At 42.6% G+C, this 19,444-nt stretch overlaps 1 protein-coding gene across 8 annotated transcripts in view; it reads left to right on the forward strand.

Annotated features, from left to right (window-relative positions):
• FLT3LG (fms related receptor tyrosine kinase 3 ligand) overlaps nucleotides 1–19,444 on the forward strand; it is an 823,185-nt gene that overhangs the window by 371,638 nt on the left and 432,103 nt on the right. For 6 of the 8 annotated variants that reach the window (XM_069200831.1, XM_069200833.1, XM_069200832.1 and 3 more), the window contains one exon: nucleotides 4,401–4,520. In XM_069200831.1, coding sequence (XP_069056932.1) covers nucleotides 4,452–4,520 — 69 coding nt within the window. In that variant the 5' untranslated portion in view covers nucleotides 4,401–4,451. Of the gene's footprint in view, nucleotides 1–1,383; nucleotides 1,466–1,566; nucleotides 2,010–4,400; nucleotides 4,521–19,444 lie in introns of those variants that run through there. The other 2 variants (XM_069200830.1, XM_069200828.1) reach the window with 2 other exon arrangements.

The following is a 19,444-nucleotide window of genomic DNA, read 5'->3' on the forward strand; positions in this document are numbered from 1 at the left end:
ACCACATTATTTAACTCCACACCACATAATTCATCTCTACTGTTTCCCACCATGCCATACAGTTGGACTCCGCCATACATCTTACACATCTGTTTCACTGCAAGCCACACATGTCCATGCATCACAATTCCATGCCACATGATTCCACTCCAGACCACATAATTCTACTATACACTTTTCCAGTCATTCCACATTTTCATACCACATAGTTCACTCAACACCCCACAATGCTATGCCACACACACAATTCCATGCCTTGCACACAATTTCACACTATATAATACCACTCCACATTATTCCACTTCACGTCGCATTATTCCATGGCACAAAATTACTCTGTCCAACATAATTCCACTACACATAATTTCACTCCACACAATTCCATCGCACACAATTCCACACTACATAATTCCACTCCACACCGCTCCATATAATTCCACACCATGCCACATAATTCCAAACATTTCCACTCCACTTCGTACCACGCCACTCCTCAGAATTTCAATGTTGCGTTCTAGTATCGTTCACGTGACAATTTATCGTGTGCGGTTATTTTAGTTCTGCCCATGATTAAACTGCTTTAAAAGATAGAGCTTCCTCTTCCTCAAAGGTCGAGCAGATAATTGCAGTTACTTGACCTACAGGTTAGGAAATATTTTTACGATTTTGCAGGGACTGCTTTCTAATAAAATCACCCACTACGGTTCCATTTTAGTGGTTTTACAGCAGCTTCAGAGTTTTTTTTAGCTTTGCGTGTTTCAATAAATAACGTAATATTTATCTCTTGATATGATTATTATTGGTTGGTTTCAGTCACGATAGTGTCACTCATTGTTGCTGAAAAATCGCTCACGCGCGCGCTGAGATCGTGGAAGTGTCATTCATAAGCAGTCTGAAAACTTGCTAGCTGTCTGCACTCCGATAGATGTCACATGCCTGTGTTCGGACTAGCATGTTTGACCCCAGTGGAAGTCCAATTGCAGGGGTCTGAGATGAAAAGGGCATCCCTACTGGGCAGTCTGACACGAAAAAGCACTGGTTCAGTGATGTGTCTTGTACATAACACGAGAAAGTGCCGTCCAGTGTTGTATCCGGCACGAAGAAGTGGATTCTCGCTGCGTGACATAAGTATACTTCCTCCATTGTGGTCGAAATGAGCCTGTACACTGCAGGCGGAACGTGTGGCACGGAAATTTGAGAGTCCAACCTTGTCCGGACATGAGAAGATGCACCGTGCACGTGTTATGTTTCGTCTTTCCCGCGAATTTGAAAGCACACGTCCAGTGTTGTACCCCGCATGAGAACGAGCACTCGTACTCTGCGAGTAACATGAGAATGTGCACCCCTGTGGGTCTGACGTAAGCATGGTACTTCTTGATAAACCGCTGACAAAAGAAAGTGCACGTCCAGTCCTGTACCTCCTGGCTCTGCGCATTTAGCCTTTTATCTCCTCGACTTGAAAAAGGTAACCGGGTGTGGCGTTTGACCCCGACTTCAGAGAGCGCGCGCTCTGCTGTACCTGGCGTGAAGTGCGCGCGCACCGGTGGGTGTAACGCGAGAAAGCGGGAGCCCCAGTGGGTCTGAAAAGGGCATCCACCCGCCGTTGTGCCAAAAACCAAACCGTACACATCAAGGGGGCAGGCACGATACCGTGTCGACATGGGAAATCCCCCATCTAATGTATCTATCCTGCGCCATAAAGTGCTCCCAGCGCTGCCTTTCTCCGCTTTGACAAAGTGTAACCCAGCATGGCTGTTGTCCCCGACATGGGACAGTACTCGTGCAGTGCTGTACCTGCCATGAAAAGTTCACTCCCACTGACGTGTCTGACGCAAAGGGTACTCCCACTTTCTAATGCAGGCGAGAAGTATGCTTCTTACGAGTTTTTCTTTGATGCTACAACAGAACATGACTATTCATTTCTGAAAGCTCTTCTGTTCTGCTCACGAGTGCAGACCATGTAGAAATTCCATGGACCCGGTCAAAGGGACCGCAGCCGCAAATTGCAGGTATTGTAAATGGTTCCCGAATTCATATTACTTCTTTTTTTTGTATGGCTTAAAGTCTTTTTCACGCAAAGTAAGTACATCAAACACTATAGTATTAATAGTAGTTTGTTTTTTATATAGTGCTTCGTACGAAGTTTGTAGTTTACCAATTCTGTAATAAACGGTGCAGAATTTATCCGGTTTACTGTATTACTTTTTTGTGTGGATGATAAAAGCTCTGTAGACACGGACACTATCCGTTGACCCATTTAGGCAGGCAAATATAGTCAACGCAGACTGCCTCCGAACTGCAGAATTACACACTACACACCCAAAGCAATATGATTACGTATGAACCTCGTAACTGCGGTAGTTCAATGAGATGGTTCTTTATTTTTGTAATTCAAATTAATTTTTAAATGATACCCAACCATCATCCATGTTTATGGGTCACAACCATACAGCTCAGCAATTTTACTGGGGGTTTCTTCAAACTACTCGGAATGCAAATTAGTTGTATAGTGCACTCATCTAAAAAAAGTTACGTCGTAGACCACAAACTCCAGATACTGATATTATTAACTGATTTGTGTTCTCTCTAAATTAATTAACGAAACATTAAAGGTATCAAAATAAAAGTTGCAAAAAATCCGGAGCTTCTGCGGTTGAAACCAAATTGAATTTCCGAAACCGTCTGTAGAAAAGCTTTGCTATGGCAGCTTCAGTGCAATTTTGTTACATAATTGTTTCTCTAGCTCCATCTCATGGCACAATGTGGAATTCAGTCATTTATCATGTTAGTTTACATGCTTCTCCTAGAAAAGTATTTTCACCTGAAATATTAAAACCATGAAAGGCAATTACACTGGCATTCCATTGTTTGTACCTGCAAAACGAGATTCCCCGGCCTTCAGTCACTGCCATTGTGTTTATGCTTTCATGTGGGCTTTAGGACATTACTTTATAAAGTTAAAGGAGGGTTAATGTTAGCAGGTTTGTTAATAGTTGCAAAACACAAACTTTAAAATATATGAAATTCGAGGCTTTACCTTAACTTCAGCTTCTACTCCATCACATATATAGTATAAATACAAATTGAATGATACGCCAAGTATGTTGAGTTTGTAAGAATGTTTACAGTTGTGTAACAATACATTGGAGGGAAATTGAATAAAATGAGTAACTGAGTATTTGCTTCTTGGCGTGTAAAGGTGTTGATAAGTGCTGTATGTGTTGTGAAGCTTGTATGTTTGTGAAAGTGTTTCAGAATGAAGACTGATTTTGGGGGTTTGTTGTGGATGGAGTGTCTGTGTGTGTTTATGCTGTTAGTTGACAGTGTTTGTACTTTTTCTTGTGTTTTAACTTGCCCTGGCCTTGGTAACACGGGTTCCATCAATTTTCAATCATTGACTTTGAAGTTTCTAATATTACAAATTGAATAATGTATATTTTATGTGTGGAGAAAGAGTGGATGGTAAAATTTGCCATGTGCACAGCTGTTATAGGAGCTGCACGTTTTAATATCTAATGGAAATCTCGGTAAAGTGACTGGAGTAAAGGTTGACAAGCCTGCTAATAGTGGCTGCAGCATGAAAACTAAAAAAAGATATGAAGTTCGTAAGATAAGCTCCTACTCCCAGTGTACTCATTAAACTTTAATACCTATTCTCACATAATGTATGTATTTATACTACACAATGATCACAACGTACAATATCAGGAATTATCGTTCTAATCATTAAATATGGATATGGCCTATATTTTCTAAGACAACAATGTGTTAAAAGGCAGAACACACTATCATAAATAAACAAACAAATAAGCAGATATGACTCGTAAAGAAGTGTCCTGTAGTGCGCAGAAATCATTAGAACCGGCTATTTTTCCCATTTAAAACCATTAGTATAACCTTAAAAAAACGCAAAACAAATTAGTTGAAAGAAAGTGATGAAGCTACGGAAAGGATTATTGGTGAAGCCCCAGTAAAACGAGTCGTGTTGCAAACCCCACTGTCCTTTCATCTCCAGAAAACTGCAATTAGTTTTTTATGACTAAGATATTCAGTTCTGTGGCACAATATTTGTCACAAACATGGACATTTCTCCTACTTACAACTATTTACTGATATCATCCAGAAACAAACTAATCAGTTTTCAGGCATTTGTCAAATGATGCAGTTTCTCTGTGTTTAGTTGGTGACTTCTTTACGTTTCTCTCATGTCTGTTTCCTGGTACTACGAGCCTTTCCCCTTCCCATTACCATTCTTGAACTTTCTTCTTCTGTCATTCATTTGTCCCCCATGTCTTGCCTTTTGTGTCACATCTTGGTTCTTTTCTTCGATTCTCATATATTGTCCTCTACTTCGTCCCATCTCACTATTTACTGAAATTTAAAAAAAAATGTTTTTGTAGTCCTCCTTTTAGATTCACCACCAGCATGCGAGCTAACCAAGCAATGTTGAGATGAATTGGCGCCATGCTTCGCAATACACACTGTCCTACACTTACTTTGTGAGATTAAGAAGACTTCGGGTGAGTATACAACCTCTTGGGATTTGAAATATACTTGTTTATATTTTAGTTTTGGTGAATAACTATAAGGGTAACCAGGCCTGGGCACAAAACAGTATTGAAAAATGCTAAAAAAGAGTGGGAAACCAAATATTGGAATGGGTTGGTAGATGCACTTTATGAGAAGGATCTTAAACTGTTTTGGAAATTAGTGACAGGTAAAGGTTGCTCCCAAAACGGGGAGAACTACCCTGTAATCCAGCCAGAAACTTGGGCGTCACATTTCAAAAACCTATATAGAGTGGCTCAAATTAGTAATATTACTGTTCCTTTATCAAAATGTAGTGGGCCCTTTATTTCTTATACACCAACTGTTGGGACAGCTGCACTACCTAAATTTGACTTGGACCTCTTTTCTTTAAAAGAAACAGCTTTGGCTCACCAATCAGTTCGTAAAGGGAAGGCCCCTGGGCTAGATGGTATCCCAGGCGATTTATATTTGTCTCGACCGACAACTTGGTCTTTATATCTAAATGCGCTCAGTAATGAGATACTGAGGGGTGGTGGACTTCCCCCCCACGTGGCAAGGAGCAATTATAGTCCCTATTTTTAAGAAAGGGTCAAGGGACGAACCAACTAACTATAGGCCAATAAGTTTAATTGATGTCAGCCAAAAAATATTCTTCAAACTGGTACTGAAAGGCTACAGACATGGATAGAGGATTCTCTTATCCTTTCCAACTTCCAGGCAGGATTTAGGAAAGGAGTGAGCACAATAGACCAGGCGTTTAGGTTCAATCTCCTTTGCTGTAAATACCTGTCACCCAATAAGAGCCACTTGTATGTGGCTTTTATTGACTTAAAAGCTGCCTTTGATATGGTCTCACGGGACTTATTGTGGAATGTTCTGGAGAGCTACCAACTCGATAAAGAATTATTGAGATTGATTAGGTACCTACACGAGGGGACTTATGCTCAGGTACGTTGGTCTCAAAGTGGTGATTTAACAGAAGCTATATCTGTTGATAGGGGGGTCAGGCAGGGTGTGTCCTGGCCCCCACATTGTTTAATCTTTTTATCAATGGTGCGGTGGACCAGCTGATGCATTGTAACCATGATGCTCCAAAGCTAGCAGGAGCCTCAGTCCCCATTTTATTGTTTGCTGATGATACTTTATTAATTTCAAGAACTCAATGGGCCTACAAAATGAACTTGATGCTTTCTCTAATTTTTGTTCCATGAGAGGACTTGAAATAAATCCAACTAAATCAAAGTTCATGGCTTTTAACCCACATAAATCATTTAGGGGAATAATGACTATAGCAGGCTATCCGGTAGAGAAAGTCAGCCAATTTGACTATCTGGGGATTAGGTTAGCAGATGACCAACAGTGGTCGGCACAGATTGGGAAGAGTTTGTCAGTTCTTAGATAGAGGTCAGCAGTAATAGGGAGGGAAATCGCTAATATTTCAGAAGGGGAGATCTCACCTGCTATTACAGTTTACAAAGCAGCGGCAGTGGCAGCTTCAGCTTATGGTGCCAAGCTTTGGGGGCACTCTAACTCTAGGTGTTTGACGATAGTAGAAAACCGCTTTATACCTAATTTTTTGCGGCTGCCGATGAGTACCCCTCTCATACCCCTTAGATTTGATTTAACTTTAAACGAGGTTCATAATGAAATTGCTCTAAGACCTCCTATGTATTGGGTCCATCTCTGGACTTCTGAATATTTGTCCACCTACCAAACAACAACAGATGAGTTCCTAGTGGGTGATTGTGCATCAAAAATTCCCTGGTTTAAATATATTAGAGACATGAGTAAACTCCTTAAAATGGAGGAGGTGTGGAGAGATCCTCGCAACTTGACCAAGGAAGTAAAAGTGCGCATAACAAGGCGCTACTGGGAGACTATTCTGTTGCAAATTTGGTCTAAAAAAACCCAAGGTAGCCGGACCCTACAGTTTCTGGATCATAAATGTAGTCCTAAGTTTGAGGCCTATATGGATAATGTAAACCCTCCTTACACCAAAACCCTCTTTATTAAATTTAGATTAGGGATTCTCCCACTTAAGACATTTACTCCGAGATGGAGTATGGAGGACTGCAATCTGACCTCTTGTCACCATTGCCAGGAGAAATTAGAGTCACTTGCACACTTCATGTTTTATTGTCCTAGATATCTGATCCCCAGGAAGAAGTGGATTATCCCGTTATGCAGGTCAATGGGGATAAGGGAATGCAATACGTCATAACGCATTTTGGCAACTGATACAACTGATAAGGTAGTCTTTGCAGTTGCGAGATACTTGCAAAATGCATGGGCTATAAGAACTAGAGAATTGTTATAATTGTGCATTTTTATAAATTGATTTTAGATTAAAATTATTCTAACGTAGCAGCAGATTACTGATTGGAATTAAGATGCAGTGGCCCATAATATTTTAATATCTTAATATTTTAATATTTTAAGATCTTAAGATTTTAAGATTGATATCTGTTTTGCATTGTTTTAACAACTATGTGATTTTATAATTTATTCAGGGTCTCTTAATGTATTACGTGGTACTCCTTGTTCATTTCTTCTTCATAACTGGTCTATTGTATAATTATGATATGGTGTTTATTGTATACTTTTATGGGTTTCAGCCGAAATAAAGTTATTATTGAATAACTATAAGGATAGTTATAAGGATTTGCCAAACGGGACATAAACTCTGTGGACATTTTTTGCTTAAATTGTTGAGTGCATCCACTCTGATTGGTTATGTGCAAACCTGTATAATAGACACATGTTGTCAATGTAAGTTTCAGTGATGTCTGTATAGTGTGGCCATCACCAGAGTCTACGGAGAGGAGGTGCCAGAGACTCGTCCTTACGGTCTTTGGCAACAAGTTGTAAAAATGTCTGCACAATCTTTTTTATAAAATGAACTGATGCACTTGTTGTGATACCTCAGTTTGGCTGATAGCCAGAACCCTTTTCACTGCAGTATTTCAAAATCTATGCAAAGTAACTGTCTGTGAATGTCTTTCACAGAAACATTTCAATGTCAATTTTATGTAGATTTAGACAAGGCATCCCACAGAGAGGACTCTTGCACGCCTGAATTGCATCATCGTCGTTTGTTGAACAATGAGAGGTGACATGGACCCTGATTCACAGAGACCCAAAGCACCTCGTTTGTACTACAGGGTTTCAAAACATATTTTGGGGCCGTCGTTCTCGCCCCCACAGCACAGTCAGAATGTCAGTCCCTTGTGGAACAACGGATAGCGCTCCTGTGTTTAAGTCCATTGTTGTCAAGAATCTTCCATCCATCTTCCCAAAGGGGCAACTCTCCCCAGTGGGATTCATTTCCTTCTTGTTCAGTTTATTTAGTGCCTTCTAATTGGCCTACACAGGGTGTGTGGGCCACCTCTGGGAGCCCTATGACAAATCTGCCTAAGGGGAAGAGGAAAAAAAATGAATAATTTGGAAACGTAGGTCAAAAAAACTAAGGTTTGAAGGTATTCCTGTCGAATCTGTACCTTCTATCTCCTCTACAAATACTGAATTGTTAGACAATGTGTCTTTGTATTTGTGTTTGGTGCTGAGTTGTTCTGAAATTTCTATTCCCTCTATTTCATCCAAAGCTGTGGAGGAGTAAGGTTCTAACACTGTCAGATAAAGGAGTCAGTACCCTATAATGGGGAACGTTATTCATGTGTTTTATGATTGCAAGTGTGAGGTTTGTCCAGATGGTGGTTGTGGAAGTGGGTTGATGAATCATGGCTCTTTAGGGATTGAAGTTGATCAAATGGGTATTCCAGTGGAGAATGGGATTCGGAGATGACATCAATAGCTCTCCCCCCTGGAAAAAAGTCTATATGGCATGAACCAAAGCCAGATAGACCTCTCAATGGGGATGCACATCAACTATTTCCTCTTTGCAGACCTTAGAATGGATCTGAGCCAAAGTTCAAAAACGCTAAAGAGAACCTGAGTGGTCCTGAATCGGGTCCAATTTCGAATAGATCAGATTTGAGATATTGACAATGTATTTATTAAGTCAGAGTCTGCTGATATTGGAGACTCTGTAGAAATGTAGATTATTTCTGGAAAAGGGGAATTGATGTCTTTTGTGTAGAGCCTATCATAGAGTCTAAGCGTATTGGTTCTATGCTGTACTCTCAGGATAAGTTGCAGGACCCAATATGGAGGGGGCCTAGTAAACTGAGGGACATCACTATCTCTGTAGATAGACACATAGGGAAGAGAGTTATGAATATTATGGAGTCGGATTAAGTGAGTGCTCTGGACCCTGAGCAGGGAGATAAGCTAATTGTGAGTTGGGTAGCTGGCACAGTGAATGGATTCAGTAACATTGCAAAGTATCCCGAACTACTGAAGTAACCCCTGGGGCAAGCTAGTACCCTGGAATATGCCGGGTTTAGGTCAGTCTAATCAGAAATTTAATTTTGGAACGCAGCCTAAGCCACTGATCATATGTTTGCAGGAAATGTGTCTGTATGGATTTTACATATGAGAATTACTCGATGCTAGTGGAGGAATTTATATTTTACTCAAAAATACAATCAGTTGGAATCAAAAAGTGTTCATCCTACAAATGTATGTCTTTGTTTATTGCCCTGGATAAGTTCAGGACAATTAAGTTAACTCTATGTTTTCGTTTGTTTGTAACATTAGTTTTTTGGAGGACTATCCTTTGGTTATATTCGTAGGGGACTTGTATCAAACTCAGCATGTATGACTCTGTACAACCAAATGGATGAAGTCTGAAGTATTCCTGATGCGGTTTTGCCAGATAAAGTTAGATCAGATAGGGAGGGGCTTATGTGACCTGGAAAGTTTGAGGTTGAATGTATTTCTTTTTTTTGAATGGCAGATTTCCTCAAGACTCCCCTGTATCTTAGACTTTCACTCCCCTCGTAGTCAATCTTTAATTGACTATATGGCAGTATCTAACCAAATGTTTGGTGCTTGTTTACAGTTGGAAATCTTGGAGACTGAAGGCTGAATCTTGGAGACTGATTTATGTGATCATAGTATCCTTTCCATGTCTGCTGATTCAGAGTTTATGGTGCTATATTCTTGGAATTCCAAGAAGGATAATGTTATAAAAAATCGAATGGGCGTATTTTTAGGTCACGTAACAATATAAAGGCTTTGGGCCAAAATCCTAAAGTAGCAAGCTTGGGCCCATCTGATCAGTCATCATATGATCCTATCTCCTGGTATGAAAGGCAGTTGACCTTCTTCCATGCTTTCAGGAGCAAAGATAGTGGTAAGAGACCTACATCACCTCTTAGGATCTCTTGGGCTGTGAAAAAGGTCAGTCATGAAACTAATCTCCTTCTTAAGAAACAAATCTGATAGAGGCAATAGGCGCAGATTCCTTATCTGAGAATTCACCCCCAGGCGTCAGACTGGATCCGGAAATTTTTCCTCAGCAGTACCTCTGTACGTTGGTAGAGGGCATCGAGCGACTCCGCAGAAACGTCGTCCCTGGACATGACATCAGTGTAGTCCATAAATTCCCTCCGACATGCTGAAGTCAGTTTATTCTTTCCCACGCAGCAACGCGGATCCGGTGTAGCAGTACCTCAGGCCCTTTTGGCCTTTCTCCCGATGTTTTTTTTCGGGAGTTTTTTCTTGAAAATAGTGTATATGCCTTCTGGGTTTAAACCCTGTGGGCCTTGTACCCGACAAATTTTGGTAACGGACCCCCATTCAGTGTGTTTGAGTTCTCATCATAACGCCGACAACTGCGACGCCTGCCATCGTCTGAAGCCCAAGTCCTTGAGAGACCATTGTATGAAGCTCCTAGCAGCTCGGACGGACAAGTCATCTACTCTGTGGCGTCGGAGCCAGTCTTCTTCCTCGCGGTCCCAGGAGCGTTCCAGGAGTCGTTCGAGTGCTATTCCGTCGGTGTCCGGTGATCCATCAGCATCTCCAAGTAAGTCTTCCTGGATGCCATCACATCCTTCGGTGTCACCGCCCTAGCGCCCTCCTCCAGTGGAGTCCGTGCTCGAGTCCACCCCTTCCTTTCTGCCATATCCCGGTGCCGGGGCAACTCTGGACCAAATGCAGGACTACTACTCGTCCCTGCATTTCATCTTTGTGTCCTCCTCTCCCTCTGGAGCACCTTCGGGCCCTAAGGAGGTGGCGGGTGCTCTGACAGAGTCTTCGTAGAGGTTTTGACCTCGGTGCCTGTTTAACCTCTCGACTTCGTAGTCGGATTGTCGCTGGTGCATGGCCTCTTGCGACCTCCGTCTCCTCTGCCTGATCCTGTTGCCTTGATGCCCCTCCGCTCAACACTTCTATTCTGATTTCCCCAAAGTCGGACGATGCCGCTTCCGAGGAGGCTTCCCCCCTTGATGTCGGCCGACATCGTTCTCGACGCCGAGAGTGGCGCCATTCGAATTGGATGTGGCTACTGGACCGGATCCACCTTCTGAGCCTTCTGCACATCCTTAGGCTCCTTTTACCGGTCCCCTTACGGGTACATCCTCTGATTGGATGCGTGACTTAGCCACTGCAAGTGGCCTGGATTGGCAACGGAGGCCACCACTGCCTTCGCAGACATGTTGAGGCGGGTGGCGGCTGTTTTTCAACTGCAACTTCCAAAGATGCAATTGTCTACTAACCTGTTATTGGATTTTCATCCAGACCAGTCTTCCACTGAACCCCTTCTGCCTTATTGCAAGGCTCTTTTCGACATTCTTCTTGGTGCCTGGAACCAGCCTGTTTCTGGTCCTTCTGTGGATCGCTCTATATCCCACAGGCATCAGCCGGCACGGATGGTTTATGCCTTCACCACCACCCTACCCCTTGGAGCTTTGTAGTGCAAACTGCTTTGGGCATTGCTTACATGACACTGATTCCTCCTGCCCCGCTGTACTGAGAGTCCAGACAGCTGGACGCTGCTGGCAGGCTTATTTTAGCTTATTCTAGTGCCGCCCTATGCTCCACTAACACCTCCGGTGTGTTGGCTCGCTTTCTCACATGCTCTGTGGGACTCCGTGGAGCAATTATTGTCATCTCGTCCTGAGGCTGCTCATGCTGCCCTTATGCCTTTGATCAGAGATGGTCAGCAGGCTGCTCAGACCACCGTTTGCACTTGCATGGATACTACTGATTCCGTGAGTAGGCTCATGGCTGCCTCTGTTACCATACATCGCTGGGCTTGGTTGTCGCCTTCTAGCTTTTCAGCTCCTGTGCGGGATGCTCTTCTTGATATGCCATTTGATGGTAAGTCTCTTTTTGGTGCACATGCAGATTCTGCCTTGCACCATTTTCGGGTTTCTGATGGTGGGGACTGATGCAACGTCCTCTTCTGGATCCACTCGCCAACTCTGTTGCAAGTCTTCTTTAATTTGCCAAGTTCCTCCCAGGTGTGGGTTCTGTTTCGTACCCACCCTTTTCCTGCTATGTGTTTCTTGCACTTATTGCAGCCCTGTAGTTTTGGTTCACTCCAGAGTATACTCCTGTTACTTAGTTGATGCATTAATCCATGTTGGTTTTTTTGCACTTGTACTTTTAAGGATGGGCGGGCTAGTAGTTCAAACCATGTGCTCCGAATGCTTTTTAAGTGAGTTCGAACCCCATCCTTCAGATTTGTTTAAATTTTGGCAGTGTATTGCCGTGTAGAGAAGCAGCTCTACTTCTGAGCCATGATCATGAGCCCTACTTATCATTTGACCATCCCCAGTGGTGGGTCACCTTCGCCACATCTTGGTCTTTTTATACCACCTATTGTGGTTCTATTTTTGTTGTGCTTTCCGACTGCGTTTGCCTTTTCCTTAGTTTGCCCCTAGGCGGATCGCCTGTCGTCTCGGATGGTTAGAGATTGGGTTTGACAATTGCTCTTTCAATCTTTTTGGTGTAAGCTGTTTGCTACATTTTCTTCCTTCTTCGTACCAAGTAAGGATATGTTCTTGTACTTCTCCGGGAGCCACGTCTTTAACTTGTTTTAGAATTCCTACTCTTCTTCTGTGGAAGGGTTTTTTCCACATCTTTTCCTAAGGTTCTATTGTACCTGGTCTTTCTCTGCTTGCAGGCCCAAATTGATGCTTTTTGCAGGTGCCTACCCTGTCTTGGGGGGTGTCAGGAGTCACTTACCTTGTGTTTATTTTTTCACTAAAAGATTTTTTGTATATATAAATCATTAAAAAAATAAAAAAAATAATTAGAATTAGGGGAACAGTGCTATCCACCGGAAGGTCACCCTTCCTCATTTCCATTCGTTCCCTTTTGGTTCATACCCGACTATATCAACCTGTCTTGTTACCTTCGGTACATTCCTAGGGCTTGTAGTTCCACTGTGGTGTCTCTTTTTTTCCCTCAGGATATTGTGTGTTCTATTGCAGTTCAACCTCTTCCAGAGGCTGTACCTTTTCTTTTCTTGTCTGTACAAGGGATTCCTTTGTTCTGTCGTATGTTATTCTCGCTGCATGCTTTACCGTTTCCTCTTACTCCAGCAGGAGCGGTATAGTATTGGTTACAACCCTGGGTTGTACATGCTTTCCTACGGCTTTCTCTGTGTACTTCCTCCTTTTGTTCATTATCCACCGCGATGGCTTGGAATGTGTGCTATCTCTTTATTACTGCTGTCGCTATTCCTTCCATTGAAACACTGGTTGGTTGGATGTTCTCAGGTCGGTTGGCTCCCCCCTTTTTTGTGCACACTTTTGTGGGTTGTTCCCTCCACATATGTCTCTTGCGTGCCTGTTGACGTGTTTACGAACACTGTGTCCTACAGTTCCTTCCCAGGCATTACATGTTTGATGGTCCATGGGTGGTACTGTCTTTCTTCTGTGCCTTAGGTGTTTTCCTTTTACACCTTCCATAATTCTCAGGCCAGCCACCATCTCATCCTCCGGTTGTTCTTACCCTCTGGATTTTCCGTGGCCTCATGACCACGCTTATACTCCCTTGCTGTTGGTGGTGAGACTCTATTCTGAGTCTGTCGCTATGACGTGTTCCCTTTTTCTTTGTTACTTTCCTGCCCTGGTCTTCCTCTCTGGTTGCCATGGCTGGTCCAATTCCTCTTCCATAGATTACATTGCTTTGCTTCTTCCTGCTGTTCTGTGCTGCACAGTTCTGTTGGCCTCTTTTTGAGCGGGTGATTACTCCTCCTTCCATTCCCATGCGTGGCCAGCTTTGTTGCCTCTTCATGGCTGTTTTTGTTGACCGGGATCCCTTCTTCCCTTTCATTTCTTTTCTCAAGTTCATTCTTTGTATTATATACACACGGGAACGTTGGGTTCTTTTACCCTATGTTATTCCATTTCCACTTTAGGGATTCTGACTTTAGCCCTTCTGTAACGCCCTGCATTGTTCTTGTGTATGTAACCTCCACACTTTTTGCGCTGGCCCTTTTTGGTCCCTTCAACTCTATTAACCCATTTTTTCCCTGGTTCTTCTGGGGCACTTATTACTTCTTGTCTTGTACACTTTTGAGTGTTCTATTATTTCCTTTGGTTAATTGTGGCCTTCTGCCTTAGCTTATGTGTTCTTCACATATGTGCTCTGCTGGGGTGCTGTTCCCTTCTGCTTTGAGTTAGCATTGAGTTAGCTGTGAGTTCCCTTGCATGTTACGCTAGTCATTGATACCCTTTTTGGCCTCTCTCACTTCTTCTCCGTCTATATTTTTCACGTGTTTTAAGTGTCTATCTCTTCAGGTCCATTGGACAAGTTACCCTTTCTATCATGCCGCTGTTATTTGCAGCTTTGACTGCCCCGTTTGTCGTGGTCGCTGTCACGTTCCCTGTGGGGACTTTCCTTTCCAGTCCTGACTTTGCATATCCTGTATTGATATGACAGTCATTTTGTCCTGTGGGGTAATTTATGTTATCTTTTCACCCTGTCTGCCTCATGCCTGGTTATTTCCTCTTTGTTGCTAGGTTGTTCCTTGCGGGACTGGTGAGATCCGTTTGCATCCCTCCTCCTGGATTGGGATTGATTGGGTATCTAATTCTAAGATTCTGCGGCTAGTTGTCTCTATCAGATGGACAAGTTAAATATCTTTCGTAACGCCTTATCTGGTAGAGATGCAGACTAGCTGCAGATCCCTTATCGACCCACCCATCCTCCCCACTTCCGAACTATGTACTCTTCAGTCTCGCTTGGGGTGATCTCTGCTGTTTTATTGTTATTGTACGTCTCACAACATCTCCTTTCCTTTCTGGTTGGCATAGACACTATTTCACTGACAGTTTCCCTGTGGCTCCGCATTGTTCTGTAGCTTCCAGGCACCAAAGAATCTGATGTCAGCGCATCAGAGGTGGTAATATATGGACTCCGCTGACGTCATGTCCGGGGACAACGTAGCTGCGGAGGGGCTCGACGCCCTCTACCGACGCACAGAGGTACTATTGAGGAAAGATTTCCGGATGCAGACTGACACCTGGGGGAGAATTCTAAGATAAGGAATCTGCGTCTAGTCAGTGCCTCTACCAGATAAGGCGTTACCGAAGGTAAGAAACTTGTCCTTTAATTTCTTTGCTGCCCTGAGGAAGGGTGCAATTAATAGCCGTAAGCATAGGATAACAAGACTGAAGGTGGTAGAACGTAGGAAGGAGGACAGGAAGTGGAATAATTTGAATAAAGACACCGTCCCTAAGAATCCAGGGAAATATAGGCTCTGATAGCAGAATCTTGCAACTCTAGAGTCACTGCTCAAGCAGTCCCAATATCGGAGGATGCTCAGCCCCAGTATATTTTCGAACTGTATGCCTGTACCTCTAGTAGCAGTGTCTTTCCCATTTTAAGTGTTGAAGCAGATTCCATGGAACTTTATGATCTGCCTTCTAAGGAGATCTAGGGATACATCAAAGGTGCAAAAACCTCGGGTACCATGGGCCCTGATGAATTTCTTTCACTACGTAAGCAGGAGGCACACCTGTGGGCCATCATTTTATGTCCAGTATTTCAGCATTGCTACCTGTCTGGTGATATTCTATCCTTCGTGGAAGGAAACATCATTGTTCCCCTATACAAAAAAGAACTGGAGCCTTCTCCTTCCAGTTATAGATAAATAGCCCTTTTAGATGTGATAGGCAAATTATTTGCCAAAAGCATCTTACTTCAGCTCCAAGAATGGGTGTTTGGTAATAACATCAAACTTGTAGAACGAGCTGGCTTTTGCAAGAATTGCAGTATCCTTGACAATTTTAAAGCCCTGGAAACTCTCATTGAAAAGTATCCTCAGGCCAGGGGCATGCCTAAATACTTCACAATTATTGATTTCTCCACAGCATTTGACAGGGTAGACTGGGGAATGCAGTGGAGAAAATTGTCAGCTCTAAAATTCCTGCTCATCTTTTGAGATTAATAATTGCCCTTCTCAGGGTATGTTGGGATGGAATCAAGACCAGCCAAGAAGAGTGGTGAAGTACAATGGATTAAAGCAGGGGTGCACACCTTAAGTAAGGTAGAGGTGAACGTTTTAGATATTACTCTGTATGTCAAGAATGGCATACTGTAGACAAAATTGTTTAGGAAAGCCACTGCAGGGAACACCGTGCTCCAGATTTTGATGACCCCTCTGTAAACCTTTCTGTGATATCCAATGTGACGTAACACAAGATGTTGTGTGAATAGTTTCACAAAATGGAGCCTTGCTTTCAGTGAGCGAGGCTGCTGGACAGCCGAATCACGTTTGATGGTTTTTGGTGAGCATGCGATAAACACAGAGTGAGTAAATTTGTACTCCTGGAGTTTCCTTCATGCCGCTTCGTCACCTTCCTGGTATTTTAGAAGGGGAGTATATGTGTGTATATGTCCTTGCCCTGTGAGATAATAAAGGAAGATACAATTAAAACCACTGCTCTTTAAAAAGCAATACGATGAAATGTATAATAGGTTGAAATCAAGGCATATTTGAAACAAAATCAAGTATAGAAAACCAACTTTACATTACATATATGGATTCAATCTAGGTGAACAGAGCTCCTCATTGCCAGCATTAAGACTATTTGGAGCTTAAGTATCTAAATCGATTATATAGTAAGATTCTCTTCTTCTACGTTTTAGTACCCTGTCACCTCCGCCTTTTCAATACTGTAAAATTTAAGTAATCTCCAATCACTGTAGTGTAGCTGTTCAAAATGTCTGTCCACGGGTAGGTGGTCACAATTTGTAATAGTGCACGTGCTCTAATATGCGTTTATGTACAGGATGTATTGTACACCATACATAGTAAAGTCCACAGGGACATTCCAGAACATAGATTACAAAATTAGTGACACAAGTTAGACATTTTTATTTTCGTACTTTTTGTTTTTGGAATTTGGGATCATATATTCCTTGCAGCAAGAGACATTGAATTATGCTTTAAATTTGCCAAACACATGGAATCCCCTCAAATCCTCAAAGGGCTTATCCCTTTTATTGGCGGTAGTAGTAATGTCTCCATGTACTATCAGGCGATCATAAATGTTTTATCCACTGAGAAATCTTGTTCAATAAGTTCGCCGTCGGGTATGCTCCATTTGAGTCGGGTAGGGGTAGTGCTTAGAGTATGAAGCAAGGTGTTAACGGCTGTGAGTTTTCTAAAAAATTTAAAGGTGATTTTTTTTTTTATCTACAACTTAAACCTCCACATCAAGAAATACAATCTTGTAGTCACTTATGTTATATGTGAGCTGTAGGCTGTAGTTGTTAGCATTCATTCTTCCAACAAAGTCAGAGGCTTGTTCTTGTTTTCCTTCCAGATAAGAAAGAGGTTGTTGGTAAATTTGACCAACATTGCAACTCTCTCCATATCACTTAAAACTCCCTGGTGGAGAACAACTGCTCGTCCCACCAGCCCATCAACAGATTGTCATTGCTGGGGTGAAGCAGGTGCCCATCATGGTTCTGCGAGTCTGTCTATATAACACACCATTGAAGAGAAAGATATTGTTGTGTAGACAGTATTCCGGCATTATGAGTATCATCTGGGTATGGGCATAGTAAGAGATGGGCCTAGCCCTTAGTTAGTGTTCAGATGCCCGAATACCATGTGTATTGATGCATATGTGCAAAGACTTAACGTCCATAGTCATCAACAAAGTTATCTTCGCAGTTTATACCTTCTGTCTTTTTAAGGGCCCCTGTTACCTAGCTTCTGTACCTCAAGATGATGGGCAGTGCTTGCACCCACAATTGTAGAACTCATGATCCTCCACTTGAACAAACGCCTGATGCTCTCTCACAGGAACATGTAAGGAATCACAGGCAGTCTTGTGAAATGTGCAGACACTTTTTTGGGTCAGGGTGCCATGACTAGAACTCCCATGGTTGTGATGTCATAGACCAAAGCCACGTTCATAAGGTTGCCATTCATGCACTAACTGAGGCTGCTGTAGAAAATCCCTCCTCCTGTAGAATTAAAGTTGAGCTACTTTTAATTAAGGTACATATATATGGAGTTTAGTAAAGTAAATCTATGCTTACCTATAAATACCTATCTTATCAATATTTTGGTCCTCAGTATATTGTCCATGATATTTTGGTAGCACTATATTTTGAAGCCAATATAGAGGTGGAATACCACCAGTAAGCAGCAAGGCTGTCACAAGTTATAAAGAGTGGTCGAAGTAACCAGAGTGACAGCAACAAGGACATTCACCCCAACAATATGTCTTGAGTGATAGGAATCCCACATTCTTGATCAACCGAATATCAGTCTTATTGGGGAAGAAGCGGTGTGTTTTTGACAGAGGCAGTTGCAGTGTCTCTGGGTTCTTCATGGAATTACCTGAATCTTCCTCCTTCCTCTGGTAGAGAAGGGTTTGAAGCTGCATTTTCTTTTCTGTATCAAACGCCATTGTGCCAGTTTTCATGGTATCTTCGAGGAATCTGACTCTAGGGGCCAGATGTAGCAAAGGATTTGCGCGTCGCAAACTGCGAAAATCGCCGTTTGCGAGGCACAAATGCCTCTTTGCCATGCAGAAATGCATATTGCGAGTCGGGACCGACTCGCAATATGCATTTCAGAATCGCAAATAGGAAGGGGTGTTCCCTTCCTAGTTGCGATTCGGAGTGGTATGCAATACCATTTGCGACCGCATATGCGGTGGCAAATGGTGTCGCAGTGACCATCCACTTCAAGTGGATGGTAACCCACTCGCAAATTGGAAGGGGTCCCCATGGGACCCCTTCCCCTTTGTGAATGGACCACAAATTATTTTTTCAGGGTAGGTAGTGGTCCAAGGGACCACTACCTGCCCTGAAAAAATACCGAAACTAAAGGTTTCGTTTTTTTTTTTAAGTGCAGCTCGTTTTCCTTTAAGGAAAACGGGCTACACTTAAAAAAAAAAAAAAAATGCTTTATTGAAAAGCAGTCACGAACATGGAGGTCTGCTGACTACAGCAGGCCTCCATGTTAGCGAGTGCCTATAGTCGCTATGGGGCCGCAATTTGCGACCCACCTCATTAATATTAATGAGGTGGGTCTTTGCGACCCCATAGCGATTCGCAGACGGTGTCTGAGACACCGTTCTGCATTGGAAATTGCGACTTGCAATTTGCGAGTCGCTCCGACTCGCAAATTGCAAGTCGCAATTTCCAACTTTGCTACATCTGGCCCTAGATGTTTTGGTGTTATTTACTACCCACCTTGTGAAAAACCATGTTTAGGTGTCCTGAGTGGACACGTCTTTTTTTTACACTTGATAGTGTTAGGTCTTGATGCTCTATTAGCATAGTCCCTGTCTTTATTTTTAATGATGTTAAGTGTATGATTCGTTTAGCATACGTATGCCCAAAATAAAATAAATCAGGCTTTAAAATTAACATTAATTGATTTATTGCCTAGCCATGTAATACCCCTGTTTCCCAGCAGACCATAAGTTATTTTTCATTTCAGTGTTCTGACAGCACTAGTGCCTCTCTCACCCTACCCGTTCCACATGGAGTTTTATACCTAATCCCCTCAAATAACTCAATGGAGCACACT

This window comes from Pleurodeles waltl, chromosome 7, assembly GCF_031143425.1.
Source record: "Pleurodeles waltl isolate 20211129_DDA chromosome 7, aPleWal1.hap1.20221129, whole genome shotgun sequence".
Classification (NCBI taxonomy): Eukaryota; Metazoa; Chordata; class Amphibia; order Caudata; family Salamandridae; genus Pleurodeles; species Pleurodeles waltl.